Here is an 18,382-nt window from a genome sequence, read left to right as displayed (position 1 = left end):
TTTGACTTTTTAGTAATAGCCATTCTGACTGGTGTCAGATGATAACTAATTGGAGTTTTGATTTACATTTCTTGGATGATTAGTGATGTTGAGCATTTGTTCATATGTTTATTGGCTGCTTGTGTGTCTTCTCTTGAAAAGTGTCTGTTCACGTATTTTGCCCATTTTTTAATGGGGTTGTTTTGTTTTTCTTGTTCAATTTTTTAAGTTCCTTATAGATTCTGGATATTACACCTTTGTCAGATGCTTTGTTTGCAAATATTTTCCCCCGTGTTGTAGTTTGTCTGTTTACTCTGTTGATAATTTATTTTGCTGTCCAGAAAGTCTTTAGTTTAATTAGGTCCCACTTGTCAGTTTTTGTTTTTGCTGCAATTGCTTTAGAAGGCCTAGTAATAAATTTTTTTGCCAAGGCTAATGTCCACAATGGTGCTTCCTAGGTTTTCTTGTAGTATTCTATAGTTTGAGGTCTTACATTTAAATCTTTAATCAATCTTGAGTTGGTTTTTATAAATGGTAAAAGGCAGGGGTACAGTTTCATTCTTCTGTATATGGCTAGGCAGTTATCCCAGCACCATTTATTGAATAGGGAGTCCTTTCCCCATTGCTTATTTTTGTTGATTTTGTCAGAGATCAGATGGGTGTAGGTGTGCAGCTTTATTTCTAGGTTATCTATTCTGTTCCACTGGTTTTTGTGTCTATTTTTGTAACAGTACCATGTTGTTTTGGTAACTGTAGCCTTATAATATAGTTTGAAGTCAGTGAATACGATGCCTCTGGCTTTGTTCCTTTTGCTTAGGATTGCTTTGGCTATTTGGGCTCTTTTTTATTCCATACAAATTTTAGGATAGTTTTTTCTAGTTCTGTGAAAAATGACAATGGTAGCTTGGTAGGAATGGCACTGCATCTGTAGATTGCTTTGGGCAGTATGACCATTTTAATGATATTCATTCTTCCAATCCATGTTTTTCCATTTTTGTGTGTGTGTCATCTATGATTTCTTTCAGCAGTGTTTTGTAGTTGTCCCTGTAGATACCTTTCACCTCTCTGGTTAGATGTGTTCCTAGGTATTTTGTTTTTTGTGTGGCTGTTGTAAATTTGATTGTGTTCTTGATTTGGCTCTGTTCCTGAACATTGTTGGTATACAGAAATGCTACTGATTTACATACATCGATTTTGTAGCCTGAAACTCTACTGAAGCCACTTATCAGTCCCAGGAGCCTTTAAGATTTTCTAGGTATAGAATCGTATCAGTGAAGAGAGATAGCTTTCCTAATTGGATGCCTTTTATTTCTTTCTCTTTCCTGATTGCTTGGCATGGACTTCCAGTACTGTCTTGAATAAGAGTGTGTTATGTTGATATTTAAAAAAGAAAGCCAAATAGTTGAAGTAGCCTATGGTTTTGTCAGTTTATGCGGAAATTCAAAATACATGTACTTTTACTTATTTAAGAGAAAGTGTGGCTTAGTGCCTTCAACATGGACTTAAAAAATATACAAAATGGGCAGTCTTTAAAAGGTGCTGGGAAACTGGATATCCTCAAGCAGAAGAATGAAATTGGACCCCTGTCTCACACCATATACAAAAACAGATGAAAAATAGATTAAAGACTTAAATGTGTGAATTTACACTGTCCACTTCTAGAAGAAAACATAGGGGGAAATCTATTTAACATTGGTCTAGGCAATGATTTTTATGGAAATGACCCCAAAAACACAAGCAATAAAGCAAAAAAAGACAAATGAGATTACATCAAACTAAGAAGCTTCTGCACAAGAAAGAAAATAACTAACAGAATGAAGAGACAACACACAGAGTGGTCAAAATTATTTATAAACCATACATTTGGTAAGGTGTTAATAGCCAACATATATGAAGAATTGAAACAACATGATAGGAAGAAAACCTGATTTTAAAATGGCCAAAGAACTTGAATAGACATTACTCAAAGACATACAAATAGTCAACAGGTTTCTGCAAAAAGTGGTCAGTATTACTAATCATGAGGGAAATGCAAATTAAAATCACAGTGAGATATCACCTGCTACTTGTTAGAATGGCTATTAGCAAAAAGATGAAAGAAAGATAAGTATTGATGAGGATATGAAAAAAAGAGAACCCTTGTACTTTGCTGGTGGAAATGTGAATTAGAACAGCCATACAACAATATGGAGTTTCCTCAAAAAGCTAGAAATAGAATTACCATATGACCTAGCAATCCTACTTCAGGTATCTGTTCAAAAGAATTGAAATTAGTATGTTGAAGAGATATCTGCACTTTCATGTTAATTACAGCAGTGGTCCCCTACCATTTTGGCACCAGGGACCTGTTTCATGGAAGACAGTTTTTCTATGGACTGGGGTAGGGGGATGATTTCAGGATGATTCAAACACATTATTTATTGTGCACTTTATTATTATTACATTGTAATATATAATGAAATAATTATAAAACTCACCATAGTGTCGAATCAGTGGGAGACCTGAACTTGTTTTCCTGCATCTAGATGGTTCCATCTGGGGGTGATGGGAGACAGTGACAAATCATTGGGCATTAGATTCTCACAAGGAGCACACAACCTAGATCACATGCGCAGTTCACAATAGGGTTCACGCTCCTGTGAGAATCTAATGCCACTACTGATCTGACGGGAGGTGGAGCTCATGTGGTAATGTTCACTCACCCACTGCTCACCTCCTACTGTGTGGCCTGGTTCCTAACAGGCCATGGATCAGCACCAGTCCGTGGCCTGGGGGTTGAAGACCCCTGCATTACAGTATTCACAGTAGCTGAGATATGGAATCAACAGAAGTGTCCATCGACAGATGAATGAATAAAATATGGTGTGTGTGTATATATATATACACATACACAATAGAATACTATTCAGCCTTGAAAAAGAAGGGAGTAATGTCATTTGCAACAACATGGATTAAGTTGGAAGACATTTTGCTAAGTGAAATAAGCCAGGCACAGAAAGAGAAATACTACATGATCTCAGTTACATATGGGAATCTTAGAAAGTGGAACTTACGGAACTAGAGAGTAGAAAGGTGGTAACCACAGGCTTGGCGGATAGCAGTGGGAGAGGACTGGGGAGATATTGACCAAAGGGTACAAAGTATCAGTTAGATAGGAGGACTAACTTTTCCAGATCGATTGCACAGCACGGTGACTATGGTTAATAATAATGTAGTATCTATTTCAAAATTACTAAAAGAATAGATTCTCAATGTTTTCACTATAAAAAAATGATAAGTATGGAAGGTGATGGGTATGTTAGTTTGATATGATCACTTGACAATGTATACATAGTCATTCTAAAATGATATAATCATTCTACAATGTATGGGTGTATCAAAACATCCTATTGTATTCCATAAATATATACAATTCTTATTTGTCAATTAAAAATTAAAACTTAAGGAATAGATTGGGCTGATAACTGATGCTGTATCAAAACTTTTTTTTGGGCCAGGTGCGGTGGCTCATGCCTGTAATCCTAGCACTTTGGCAGGCCGAGGCGGGCGGATCACTTGAGGTCAGGAGTTCAAGACCAGCCTGGCCAACATGGTGAAACCCCATCTCTATTAAAATACAAAAATTAGCTGGGCATGATGGCAGGTGCCTGTAATCCCAGCTACTCAGGAGGCTGAGATGGGAGAATCACTTGAATCTGGGAGACAGTGGTTGCAGTGAGCTGAGATCGCACCATTGTACTCCAGTCTGGGCAGCTGAATAAGACTCTGTCTCAAAAACAAAAACCAACCAACCAACAAACAAACAAAAAAACTTTCTTTTTCCCAAATATATTTTGGCTTAGTTTCCTTATTTGACAATCTTATGAGATTGCTTTCTTTTGTGAGCCATAAGTACTTACATTGATATTCAAAAATGGTAGTATAGAGGCTTTCAGAATTACTAACTGCACTGAAATGTAGAGAGGAAATACTGTGTTCTTTATTTTTGACAGTGGCTCTGTGGTCCTTACAAGTTGCTACTCACTGTCACTGAGCAATATTGTAGTTGTTTCTGATTTGAACTCTTCTCTTTTCTTTCTTTCTTTTTTTTCTTTTTTGAGATGGAGTTTCACTCTTATTGCCTAGGCTGGAGTGCAATGGTGTGATCTTGCTCACCACAACCTCTGCCTCCCAGATTCAAGTGATTCTCCTGCCTCAGCCTCCCGAGTAGCTGGGATTACAGGCATGTGCGACCATGCCCAGCTAGTTTGTATTTTTAGTAGAGGTGGGGTTTCTCCATGTTAGTCAAGCTGGTCTCAAACTCCTGACCTCAGATGATCCACCCGCCTCGGCCTCCCAAAGTGCTAGGATTACAGGCGTGAGCCACCGTGCCTGGCAATTTGAACCGTTTTCATAATGAAAAGTTGGTTTAAGATGTAACTCCTTCCTGGGGCTGGTTTCGGTCCCCACTTTTGGATCACTCATTCCCTGGCATGCAGGGATTGTTGAAGCCACATGGGCCATGCCAGTCACTCTGCCCTGGTGGATTCAAAGTGGTGACCAGGGACCGTTCTCAGCTGGGTCAGGGTCTCTAGGCCTTTTTGGCTGCCCCACCCCATGTTGCCAGAACTTAAACCCTATGGCTTCCCTGCCACATGCTCCATCCAGACCTTTGCCTTTTGTAAGGGGAGGCTCCATAGCAAGTCCCTATCCCCAGAGCATATAGAAACTGCTAAGTGCTAGCAACCTTCCCATCCTGGTAAAGAAGAGCTACTCAGGAAAAATAGCTGCTGACTTGCTGTGATTCTGCTAACTCCCAGAGGGGCTGGGGCAGACTTTGGGACAGTCTTCTCTGTGTGCCGATACTGATCTGTGGACACCCCTGTCCACAGTTGACCCTCAGCCATCTCTCTGGCCTCACCTTCTCAGACTCAGCCCAGCCAAAGGAGAGCAGGCCCATAGCTCTTTACCTGCCATTTCTGTTGCCCTGTCACCCTTGTTCCCACAGTCTACTTGATGCAATATGGGGACAGCCTTGAGCTTTTCTAGCCTGTCACTTCCTGACTTCCTCCTTTAGGGGAGGAGCCTGCAACTTGGCATCACAGGAGAGAAGGTCAAGATCTGGGACTTAAAGAGTTGGTTCATGATATGCAAAGGAAAATTACAGAATCTCTACAGATACTGCCATTTCAAGTCTGTGGTCTTGCCACAAAGTTCTGCTTTGGGTGTTGGAATATAAATATTGATGACTTTATTTTTACATTCCTTATCTTCCACTCTACCCCAGTGGTAGGTGGGTCTGACTAGGAAAACTGTCCCATCCACAGATAAAAATGCAAAAAAGCATATCACCATGTTTTGTATAATAATATAAAGTCATTACTATTGATTAAGTAGTTTAAATCCATCCCTCCTTCCACACATCTATGCCATAGGTTTTTATTATCCCCCTTTTACAAGTAATGAAATTGAAACTTGGTGAGTTGATGTAATTTGACAAACAATTGTACAAGAAGTATTGTAGGAATAATGCTTTATTTTTCCCTAATGTATAATAAAAGGAAGTTCCTTTAAATTCTAGCAGGATAGGTTTTGATGGGGGTTAAGGCAAATTTTCCAGTCTTATTTCCTGCACTTCTCTTGGACTGCCCCCAACCCCCTCTGTTTATTTAGTGGCTCATTTGGTGTCACTGCTTGTATTTGCAAACACAAGGACACCTGGGGAATTCTTGGTGGCTCCACTGTATGTTTTAAAATTCCACTGTAATGTCACTGGGAAGGTTTAGCAGTAAAATTCCTGACAATTCAGAAATAAAAAAACTTAATGAGCATAATATAAGTGGCAAAAAGTTGCAATAAATGTTTTTAAAATGTAGATGTCTGCCATAAACTTTAGTTAACAAGAATGTCCTTTAGACCTGACCTGTTGTGTTTTCTGGTTTACAATTCCCATGGCAGAATCAAGTAGCTGTGAAAAGCAAATCAAAAGACTCAGGTTCAGTCCTGGCTTAGCCATGTAGCATGACTTAGTGACTTCCAGAGGCTCGTTTTCTTATTCTGGACAATGGAGCTAATGGCACACGCTTCTGGGGCTTGTTGGAGGGGCTAAATGAGGTGGCCTACAGCACACAGAGCTTTGTACTGACACAAAGGTAGGCTCAGAGTTGTTTTTCTTTTGCTGGCTGAAATAAATCTTTTACAATTTAATTCCTGAGAGAAATTGTGTAGAGTACTGGAGTACACTAGGATCTTTTAAAATGAATGAACATTTTGCAATATCTAGGAATCGTTACTGCTCAATATTTTACTGTGTGATGATAGCAGATTGGCCTGAATCTGTATTGTCACCAGAACACAACCTTGAAAGGCACAAACAAAGTAAAGCTAGCTAGTCGTGGTGGCTCACTCCTGTAATCCCAGCACTTCGAGAGGCTGAGGCGGGCGGATCACTTGAGGTCAGGAGTCCGAGACCAGCCTGGCCAACGTGGTGAAACCCTGTCTCTATTAAAAATACAAAAAATTAGCTGAGCGTGGTGGTGGGTACCTGTAATCCCAGCTACGTGGGAGGCTAAGGCAGGAGAATTGCTGGAACCTGGTAGGTGGAGGTTACAGTGAGCCGAGATGGCACCACTGCACACCAACCTGCATGACAGAGCAAGATTCTGTCTCAAAACACAAACAAATGAAAAAAGTAAAACCTTTCTGCCTCCCAAGAAAAATATTGGGGAAAAAAAAAAAAAACCACCCAAACCTGTTGCTAAGGTTAACTTGATTTTTGTTTATCAAGGTTTTATGTTAGTTGCGTAATACACAAGCCACCTTTGCATTAGAAGAAAACGTTTTTTTTTGAGGTGGAGTCTTGCTCTGATGCCCAGGCTGGAGTGCGGTGGCGCCATCTCGGCTCACTGCAACCTCTGCCTCCCAGGTTCAAGCGATTCTCCTGCCTCAGCCTCCTGAGTAGCTGGGATTATAGGCGCTCACCACCACTCCTGGCTAATTTTTTGTTTTTTTTTTAGTAGAGAGGGGGTTTTGCCATGTTGGGCAGGCTGGTCTCGAACTCTTGACTTCAAGTGATCTGCCCACCTCAGCCTCCCAAACTGCTGGGATTACAGGTGTGAGCCACCGCACCCAGCCAAAAGAAAACCTTTTTTCCAATACATTTCCTTATAAGAATGGCAATGTAATGGGCTACTGGTATCAATTACTGATTACCTCTTTACTACCCCAAGCCAGCGGGATAAGTATTTATGCTCTAATTAAAGGAACCGATATGAGATACCTTTTGCTCTAATGACATTATCATTGTTTTCTGTTGAATAACTTTTCCATTGAGTGGACGTATATTAAATCTTAATCAAAAGAAAACACTGTAAAAACCTATTAAGAAGTAGAGAAGCTTGGAGAGTCTTAGCTATTAAAAAAAAAAAAAAAAAAAGATATAAGAGTTGAAATGGAATCCTTTCTGCTCTAGGGCAGAGATAAACCATGCAGTCAGTAAGGCAGCAGGGAGGGTGGAGCGAGGCCACCCAGAACCCCCTGTCAGTGGCTTGAGTTGCCCCCAGTCAAGTGTGCTGAGCATGGAGCATCTGATGGGGGAGATGGGAGCTTTTCAGCCACCTCTGCTTTCAGTCTCCCCACAGTAGATTTATTGTGCTGTCTGAGTGCTGTGGCTTTCCTGAACATACAGCATGCCTATATTAAAATGTTAATAAAAATAATACATTTCTTTCATGTAGCAAACATTTATTGTCTTTTTCCTATAGAACCATGGGCTAGAAGGCATAGGGAGGATTTGCGGGGAAGGCAATGGTAGGAGCACTTAAAATTGTGTAAGTCATTACAGCCTTAATGACAGAGCTGCCAGTGACCACTCCTGCCTCCACTCTCCCAGCACAGGCCCACCTGGGCACATCTCCCCAGTAGGACCCTGAGAACTGAAAGGCAGCCAGCTTCCATTCCAATCCCCGCCCCATCCCTCACTGGCTCTCAAACATCACTTCTTTAAACATCAGATTCCTTAGTTCTTAGTAGGAAATCCAAGTCAGTTCATGCTTACACTGTTTGAAGTAAAGCTCCTGTGTTTTGTTTGTTTGTTTTCAGCCTCATTTCTGTTCAATTTATTTTAGGCTATTTAGTCTTTAAAACATATTGGTACAGATAGTGTCAGACCTGAGTGTACTTAACTATCTCCTTTACTCACTTCCTGTATAATTCTGGGCAAACTATGTGGCATTTCATAGCCTCAGTTTTTCCATCTGTAAAGTGAGCATAATCTTGGAATCTAATTAAGGAGAGGACCAACCACACACCTGCCCTACAACATCAGTGGTATAATGGATATATGTTCCCATTTAACTGAGATTTTTAAAATGAAGAATCAAAAACTGTCGGATGTAAATGGATTCTGCTTTGGCCACGGAAGTTGGTCTTACCTACTGAAAAGTTATAAATACTTATTATTGAGCTTGTGTAATGACTGTGGAATTCTTTTTCAGTGAGCATAATATCATTGCTCAAGGCCCAACAAGGCAACCCCACCAACCTATAGACTTGTTGGCTTTGGTTGGTGAGTAGTGATAATTCTGAAACCAGATGGCGCATGAGTGTTGCTGGGTCTGGGCAATGTGATTTTATCCATGTACATGCTTTATTTCTCTCCTTAGTGTGTTGGAAAAATTATGAGTGTCAGAAAATAAACACAACTACAATTTGTTAATTTACAATTTACAAAATAATTTTTAAGTATCAGAAAAATTCCTAATTGAGATAATTCAAGAAAAGTGAATTGCTAAATTCCAAGAAATGGTATTCACCTTTTATTAATAGAAATTTGATTCTTCACTAGACCTACTAAGTAAATGCTGAACAGATGTTTAACAAACATTGGCACAAAGAGGTATCAGATTATTGACCTGCCCTCAATGGCTACATAGTTCAGTGCAGCCTTGCCAGGACCTCTACCAGAGGTTTTCTAACATTTTCCAATTATGATCTACTTCCTGCTCCCGTGTCAGATCCCAGGGGTTTCTTCAGTTTACCTTTGTTTATGCCAGCTCTCCACCTTGACTGCATTCCTCCGCTTATCTCATCCACCTATCAGAATCTACATTTCCTGGATGCCTTTCATGATGTTAACCCCCTCCCCCCAAACTGCATTGACATTTTGTTCTATTTATATCTGTCTCATAATTATTACTGTCTGAATTGACTACCTTTGTTCAGTTCAGTAGACCATAACTTAGCACCTCTGTGTTCTAGAAATTATTCCAGGTGCTGGTGTTACTGAAACATGGGGGGTTTAATCTATGTCCTGCTGCTCACCACACAGAAAGCCAATCTCTGAGATAAGGATTATTGCCAAGGAAGAAGGCTTTAATCGGGCGCTGCAGTCGAGGAGTTGGGAGCCCAGTCTCAAATCCATTTCCCTGAGCAACTAAAACTAGGAGCTTATCTAGCAGGGAAGAAATGTAACAGGTATAAGAAAGCAGGAACTAGGGAGGGGCAAGGAAGCAATCAAGATGAATGAAGGGTCTGGCCTGTCATGTCTGGATGCAGTGATCTGGTGAGTTTCAATTCTTTTTGTTTTATTTATTTATTTCTTTTTTGAGAAGCCTAAAGGTTGTTTCCTGAGGAAAGAACTCAGATAAAACAAATATAAGTTTCAAGCTTTAAGACCAGAAAGGTCAATTTCTATGTTTATCCAAAAAAAAAAAAAAACTGTCTATGGGACTATTGGGTCAGTTTCACTGGGAATATGAAAATATACCCTCTGTCCTCTTGGAGAAGTCAAATTTGGGTTAGCAAAGACAGATATTTGTGTTGCTGACTAAAAAATATCAAGTGTACAGAAAAAGAGCTTTGTTGGGCTAGGAGGAAGTACTCTTCATTTTGTCAGGGGCCTTAGATGCAGAGAGTGAAGACTCAGAAGACTCTTCATTAAGGAGCTGGTGTTTGGGCTGGGGAGCCCAGTGGACAAGAGTAATTTCACCTGGTGAAGGCGGGGACAAGGGCATTCCAGGTTAGAGACAAAGAAATGTACAAAGGAAGAGATGCACCTGGGGAGAGGGTCCAAGACCTAATGGCCTGGCCTTTGAGGGCAGGTTGAGGGCTTCCACCTGAACATTGGCCAGTGCTCAATAGAGTGGGGATCACAGGTGTCAGAGCTTTCAAACCTGCACATCCATGAGCTAAGTCCCATGGCATCAGAGACACTGGGGATGGGGCTGTGGAGCCTGAATTGGTATCTATCTCGCTGTGTGACTCTCATGTGCTCTAAGCAGGCATAGGCAGGATAGGGGGATGGCCTGATCAGACTTCCATTCTGGGATGGAGCTCCGGCAACTGTGTGGAGAATGGATGGAGGGAGAGGCCATGCCATAGCAGCCTACATGAGGTGTGACCATGGCAGAGAGGATGAAGGGTGGAATCATTCCAGAGGTGGAAGTGGCAGGATTTAGTGTGAGATTGAGGTGAGGGCTCAGCGGAAGGAGGACCATGAAGGTGCTTGAGATGTGCAGCTTCAGTACTTGGTGGTGATCTAAACTGAATTACCCCAGAAGCAGGAAGATGCTTGTGATTTCAGACCTTCATGTCCTCATGCCATATTAAATCAATTACTATTTCTTGAGGTGCAGATTGTGCCACTACACCTATCACAGCAGCTTGTATGTAGCAGATATGTTACCGTCTGTGAAATGAAAATATTCATCATGTGACTGGAAATGTGGGCCTGGAACTCAGAGAAGCGGGCAGAAATGGAGACAGATTTGAGAATAAACTGCATTGCAGTGAAAGTTGAAACCCTAGTAACAGATAAGATCACCAAGGAAAGAGGCAAAAAGAGAGAAAAGAGAGCCTGGGGAAAGCTTGCATTTTTAGAAGACTTGAGGATGATAAGTACACAGAAAAGAGAGTTTTAAGTCAACAGTCTCAAGTTCAGCTGAATAGATTGGGGTTGAGAAAAAATGCTGGAGCAGAGGTGTAGTGGTCATTGGTCCACCTTCAAAGAGAAGTTCAATGGCACTGGATGGGCCAGGTTATAATATCATATGGAGTGGCTTGATGGTGAACACTGACCCCTACTTTTCTAATTTTAACACTGAAGAAATACAGTGATGAGGCAAAAAGGTTACAATTACCATTTTTCTTCCTTTTTAAAGAATGGAAGAGATTTGAGTATTTGGAAGCATTTATGATTATATATTGAAGGCAAAAATGAGTATACTCTTTAAGAATTTCTCACTGTAGGCTTGTTTCTGTGCCATCCTCCAGGGCTGAATGTGGATGGAGTGTTGTTGAAAGGCCTCCAAAAGTAAATATTGTGACCCTACTCCAGGATGGTACAAAAAAATAGCTGATTATTTAGATAATGAAGAACTGGGCTCTGCCTCCTGTGGCCTGGAAACACTATGGTGTTTTCCTAACATTTTTATGTCCACAATCTACAGAACATGTAAAAGATTCCAACCTAGTACACCTCTCATCCATACTTGTGAAAAATACTTTACTAGTTGCAATACATTTTGATCTTTATTTTTCTTTTCTTCCTATGATATTCTGTTCTATTTCATTAAAAGGGAAAAGAAACCCTGGTCAGGATCCATGTGAATGGATTTGCTGATGTGCAGTTTGACCAGCCCTGTTCTGTTCCATCCTTGACTGTAGCAGTGATGAACTGTCACCGACACCTACATTTTATATGTGAGGCCTAAGGCAGGTTACTTCACCTCACTAGTCTCAGTTTCCACATCTGTAAAATGGGGGATGATTTTACCTGCCCAACATTTCAGGTTGAACATCAGATAAGACGCTTCATGCAAGAGTTTTCTCTCTGTGAAAATGCTACACAGGTGAAAGATTATATTATTGCCAAAACTTTAGTTCTTGGCAGAGTACCCAATACGTTATTTGCTGATTTCTCACATTGAGGCTCGAAATGCTCCGTTTGTATCTGTAGTCATCTTTGTGGTTGGTTGGTAAGATTTTTTTAAAGAAATGGGTTGGTTGATTTTTTTTTTTTTTTTTTTTTGTTGAGACAGAGTCTCGCTCTGCCGCCCAGGCTGGAGTGCAGTGGCCGGATCTCAGCTCACTGCAAGCTCCGCCTCCCGGATTCACGCCATTCTCCTGCCTCAGCCTCCCGAGTAGCTGGGACTATAGGCGCCCGCCACCTCGCCCGGCTAGTTTTTTGTATTTTTAAAGTAGAGACGGGGTTTCACCATGTCAGCCAGGATGGTCTCGATCTCCTGACCTCGTGATCCGCCCGTCTCGGCCTCCCAAAGTGCTGGGATTACAGGCTTGAGCCACCGCGCCCGGCCCCTTGGTTGATTTTTAAATAATGGTTCTGATGGGAGTCAGCACATGACAGTCATTGTGTTTTAATGTTTTCTTGTTAGTGGGGCTCTTACCTTTACAAAGTTGATCAGTGGAAATTAAATGAGCATCATTTAGAAGGGACGTCAGTCCCCTTCGTGTTTAAGTATTAGTAGCGTTACTGGCAGAGTTGTTTTTTGTTGTTTGTTTGTTTGTATTCTGCCACCCATCCTGGTAAGTCCTGGGGAGAGAAAACCTGTTTTGTCCCCAAGGCAACAAGAAAGCAATATCAACTTAAGCCCCACAATCCTAGGAGGCTTTCAACAGTCATTCAGCTTGAATCCCTCTTGGCTAATTTGCAGATAGATACGTTTAAACTAGGCATCCTTACCGAATCAGTGTAAATTAATCCACATACATGCTTAGTTCTCCTGTGGGCAGTAATGCTCACCAAAGCATATGCTTTAGATCTTGCACTTGTATCTTTTGTTATGGTAAGTTATTTTCAAAGGCCATTACTTGCTTTTAGACTCTGTGTGCTGAGAGATAAGGAGATGGTTTGTGTTGGCAGAGAATGAGGCTCCCAGCCTCTCTTGGTCCCAGAAGCTGTCATTCCTGTGTACGTGTTTCACTGGAGGGAACTGTCCCAGAATCAATATTTGCATAGGAAATTTTCCCCAACCAACTCTCATTCTGATCAGATAAAAGAAAAATTGAACTCAAAAATCTAAATAACTCCTTCCTCCTTTTCCCACCACATGAGCCACACCACTGGAAGGCATAAAGAGAGAAATTGTGTTTTTATTTATTTTTTGACATTAATCTATGCATTAAAGGGTCAACAGAGCTCTCCCTTTCAGGGGACCATATATATTTTATACGTGCAGCTTCATAGGATAATCATAAATCCTTGTCTTGGATAATACACTTTTGCTCCCAAGATGCATTCTTAGAAGTGTAATTGTTCATATTTCCAAGAAAATAATGTTATTTATGCTGTCTTCTCTTTGTCTTTAGGGGGTTGAGGTTGAGTCCAGCAGAACTTTGAGAGTTTGTCCATTATGCAGATTTAGCTTGCAAAGTTAGCTTTGCCAAGTCCCTTAACTTGCTTTTGTTTCTAATTCTCACCGTGTTAGTTTCGGCATAATGCTAGGCAACTGATTTTGAGGTCTTTGAAGATGTGACAATAAATGTAGCATTGTTGGGGATAAGCTAGAAATAAATACAGGACTGACACTTTATCCTAGGTTTGCTTTTATGTTCATCTATTCCTCCTTTAGTTCTATCTATATGTATTAAGGATTATTCCTAAAACTTAAAAAGTAGTGTGAGGTCAGGTGAAGTGGCTCATAGCTGTAATTTCAGCATTTTGGGAGGCCGAGACAGGAGGATCACTTGAGCCCAAGAAGTCCAGGCTGCAGTGAGGCATGATGGTGCAACCATACTCCAGCCTGGGCGACAGAGGGAGACCCTGCCTCAAAAACAATGTGTTAACTCTCAATCTGAAATTATGATTTAGTGTCCTGCATGTTCTATGTTCTAGTATAATAAGGTAAGAATAAGAAATGCCTATACCCTAGAGCAATGTTGTTTTAAAACCAAAAACATGAATTCAGTAGGCTAAAATATTCTGAAATTTAATTTTCTTAATTTTCATTGAAATTAGCACTTTAAAGAGCAAAAATTGAAATAAAGCACAAATGAAGTGCCAAAGTATGGTTGCTTTTCATGTGAAGTTATTTCGCATTAGTATATGATCAGCTTGCCCTCCAAGAAAATTACTCTGCATTCCAGGATGAGGAAAGGCTTCTTCTATTATTTCAATTGTTAAGTAGAGTTCCTTACTTCTGTAACCTATTGCATTTTTTAAGTGGAATTTAGGATGTTATTCTATGTTTTATTTTTCCCTTTATAGTCTTACCTCTAGTTTTTCAAAGAAAACACGAATGTTTTTCTTTGTTCTTAAGTTTCCTTCTAGCTGGGTAACAGTAGCAACAGGGAACCCCCTTTGAACAGGCATGAATGGAACTTTTCTCTGAAAATTAGAAGAAAAGCGTCTACCCACTTCACCTCTTCCTACCTTGCTTTTAGATGCTCAGCTGGTCAGAGTTATCCTAGTTATCCAAAGAGTGAACAGAAGAATTTCTCTCTTTTCTTCTTTCATAAATAGTTACAAAAGAAGTAGCTTATTATATAAGTAGGCATAGTCAAGCAGTGCCGTTTTGATCACTTGGGGATACATTGTTCATGCCGGTTAGCATTTGCAGAGCCCTACTGTATGCACAGCATTATAGGTAGGCTCCGTGGTGGGCACCACACAGCAGGCATGAACGGCATACAAAAGCAAAAGGTACATGAAATGATATTTTAAAAAATACAGAGCAGAGAGCACAATATTTGAAAGTACACAGGCCGAGCGAGGCGGCTCACGCCTATAATCCTAGCACTTTGGGAGGCCGAGGTGGGCAAATCACTTGAGGTCAGGAGTTTGAGACCAGCCTGGCCAACATGGTGAAACCCCGTCTCTATTAAAAATACAAAAATTAGCTGAGCATGGTAGTGCACGCCTGTAATCCCAGCTACTTGGGAGGCTGAGTGAGGCAGGAGAATCGTGAGGTGGAGATTGCAGTGAGCCAAGATTGTGCCACCACACTACAGCCTGGGCAAAAAGAGTAAAGACTTTGTCTCAAAAAAAAAAAAAAAAAAAAAAAAAAAAAAAAAAGCCACAGAATAATGCAAACTGAGTCAATAAGTACAGTGGGTGACCTCACTGTCAGCTAGGTTGGTATGCTTTGGCCTACTTTTGATGGAAAGGGCGAAAAGGATAAATGGCATGGTGGATACAAGGAATAACTAATTAGGAGTAATCCTTGATTGCTTCTCCTTCATATCCTCTTTTTTCTCCTTCCATATTCAATTCATTGGCAAGTTGTGTCCATTTTGTCTAAAAAAATACAGCTCCAGTGTTCCACGTTTTTCCTGCTCATTGCCACTTCCCTGATCTGAGTCATTGTCATCTGCAGGCAACATTATAGCAACTAATGTCTCCCTGCTTCTGCTCTTGTTTCTCTCAAGTCTGTTCTCCACAAAGGAGCAAAAAAGAACTTTTGAAAATATACATCAAATCATGCACTTCCCAATTTAAAATTCTTTTGTGGTTCCCCATGTTCTTAGGCTTAGATCTGAATTTATCGTGGTCTCTACTCTCTCCAGGCTTGTTGAATGTCACTTCTCCTGTTATGGACATAATAGCTGCTCCATAAATATTTGTTAAAACGGAAGAACAAATTATCTAAAGAGAAAAGTAATCCAGTCATTATGCGTGGATCAGTTATGTAAAATACATTTTGGTGTTGAATGTCAGTGTGAAATTGGACATTTGGAGGAAGCTAGAGAGTTCAGAGAAGCCCTTCAGTGATGAGCAGGAGAAGTTCAGACGCCATGAGATAAGCAATACATAAGCCAAAGTCTGGCACTTGTTGTTTTTATATTTTTTGAGACTAATTATTTTAGCATTGTGCCCAAGCTGGATTGGATTAGTGAGAGGCTGGAGTCAGGGGCTTTGTGTAAGAGGTCATTGTACCAATGAAGAAAGGGCGATAAGGGCTTGGATAGGGAGATGCTGGGAAGGGAGAGAAGGATTCAGGACTCCACAGTATGGAATTTTGTGGTAACAATGCATTGAGCAACCCAGATATAAAATACTGTGCTTCCTTTATTATATGACATTTAAACTGCCAGCCAGAAAGCCACATTAAAAAATATATATGGCTGTTCTCACATGAAATCAATAGAAATCTTCATCTTATATGCCCAACTGCCCTTTTGGTAAAGCACAATACTGATACGATGATGTCTGGATGGGTTTAGGTGAAGAACAGAATTAAGATTGAATTTTCTCACTGCCATTGATTTAATGCATGTGATAATATGCATGAGAAGTACCCAGTGCTATTAGCTAACTTCACATTTGATTAACAAAAAATAATGCCATTATTTACATTTTGTGAATCTAACATTTTTTCCCGCTAAATTGCAATCTGAAAGGAAATTATCTGAAGCATTTTTTCTTTGATAATATATTTGTTTAATAGTGTTCTTTTTTTTTTTAAAGCAATTGAACAAGATGAAGAAAACAATGATAAACATGTAGCTGTAACAGAAGCCGAAAGTGTTCCAGATTCTCAGGTATGATCAATTCTGTGACAGCCCCTCATCATACCCACGTGTGCTGAGGGTGGTGAGACAGTGCAGGTGTTCAAAACTGATATAGGTTTTACCTTTTATGTTTTGTAAATAGCCACTGGGAATAAAGTGCTCAGTTTTGATATAAAGGTATTCCACACTAAGGGTCCTAAACTGGTAATTATATTTATAATTTGATTCATGGGAGAGGGTCGGATAGACACACTTCACTTCCCAGAGAAAGCAACGGAAACGAGTGAAAGGCAGACGTTCCCCTGAAGCAGGCAGTGGAGAATGAGCCAGCTGAGAGCACCGGCCTGCCAGAGGTTCTGTGCCACCTCCCAGTAGCTAAATCATGGCATGAATATGCTTTAGGTAGTATACCTCCAAATACTATTGCACCATAAAAACTTTGGACACCCTAGTGCTGCCAGCTGTTGACCTTACACAATAGTGGAGCATTTAAAAATTCCGACTCAGCCTAGTTGACTCATCTCACTTCACCTTTAAGGTTACAAATCTGTTGATTCTGGTCAGACGTATCACATTAACTTTTTCAATAAAGGTTGCCTGGACACTAATGTTTTAACAAAGTCACATTGTTTTGCTGTGGTAATATTAAACATGCAGCAGTCCTCAAGTTCATATTAAAATTATACTGAAGGCTTCCAAGCAAACCTGTGCAGGGATTCCCCAGCTCAGTGTATTTACCACTTTCTCCAAGATTTCTTAAATTCTTAAATTACTAGTGGGACAAGGGTTTCTAAATTTAAAATATTGTTATTCTTTATTTGTTCTGAACTTATTCTATGGGTAAATGTCTGTTTGAATGCAATTTTATTTCTCAAAAGGATACGCAGACCTTACTGTTCAGGATTTTGTGATTTTTATTCAGCAATGGTTATGTAACTATATCTACAGGACATACAGAGGGATGAAATCATGAAACCAGTAGATTGATAATTAGATCAGGAACAGAGTCTACGTAGGTTTGAAAGTTGAATTAAGTTCACTGGGCAGCATGACATCATTATAAGTGTTATAGGCCCAGCTGGGTAGGAAGGCAGGCAGTTGTCACCTCCTCTGGTGGTATGTAAGAAAACTTGATCTGCTACCATAGTGGAAACACCAGTTTTATTGGTTTAATTCTACAGGCCCATCTATAGAAATTCCCTGGATGGAATAAGTAGTTCAAATCACGCGAGGTGAACTTAAAGAAAACTTAGAATTTTGCCATCAGATATGTACGCAGAATTAGAAATAAAAATGTATGCTTATTGGTATGTACATATGTGTGTAATTTATATGTACAATTTATTTGATGTATATACATATAATGGCTTGAGCACCTATTTGCCAGGCCCTTCACAGTATTTCAAATTACTTCAATCTTCATTCCAGAGCATATTTTAAGCAAGTTAAGTGGATTCTGATTCCTTCTTCCCCATACATGATGAAATATGTTACCGTGGGAAATGTACCTCTAGGCTGCTGAAAACTTGGGGTCTATAGAGGGTTAAGATAGTCACTAAGCCCAGAGAGACTTGGCCTTGTTGTACACAGGCTTCCCATCTACCAGAGATCTCTCATATGTTGGCTGCTTTTTTCTTACTAAAAATACCTTTTCTGCTTAGGAAACTCCCTGTTTTAATGCTGTCACATGTGGGTGGAGTGAAGAGAGCATTTAGAGTTGGGTTGACATCCCAGCCTTTCTTCCTTAAGGGATGTTCCTTAGTGGCTGTAAACCTGGAAGATCCTGTAGGGCACCTAAGTCTTTGTCCCCATGGTGTCCCCACTATGCTAGGCAGTACCTAGCATGCATGGTTTTCATCTCTGCAAAATGGAGATATTATAAGCATCTCATGAGGTTGAAATGAAGCAACATAAAGGGCTTCCAGCAATCCTGGCACATAGGAGAGTTTCAATAAAT

At 40.2% G+C, this 18,382-nt stretch overlaps 2 protein-coding genes across 3 annotated transcripts in view; one reads left to right on the top strand and one right to left on the bottom strand.

Annotated features, from left to right (window-relative positions):
• Window positions 1-18,382, bottom strand: part of NUP42 (nucleoporin 42) — a 1,164,542-nt gene that overhangs the window by 889,464 nt on the left and 256,696 nt on the right. The gene's annotated exons all lie outside the window — the stretch shown is intronic.
• The window catches only part of RAPGEF5 (Rap guanine nucleotide exchange factor 5), a 242,543-nt gene that overhangs the window by 111,024 nt on the left and 113,137 nt on the right, over window positions 1-18,382 (top strand). For both annotated transcript variants that reach the window (XM_050783124.1, XM_050783125.1), the window contains exon 8: window positions 16,382-16,455. In XM_050783124.1, coding sequence (XP_050639081.1) covers window positions 16,382-16,455 — 74 coding nt within the window. The remainder of the gene's footprint in view (window positions 1-16,381; window positions 16,456-18,382) is intronic.

Source organism: Macaca thibetana, chromosome 3 (genome assembly GCF_024542745.1).
Source record: "Macaca thibetana thibetana isolate TM-01 chromosome 3, ASM2454274v1, whole genome shotgun sequence".
NCBI classification, from domain to species: Eukaryota; Metazoa; Chordata; class Mammalia; order Primates; family Cercopithecidae; genus Macaca; species Macaca thibetana.
The sequence above is the reverse complement of the archived record's forward strand: the minus strand, read 5'-3'. Positions and strand labels throughout refer to the sequence as shown.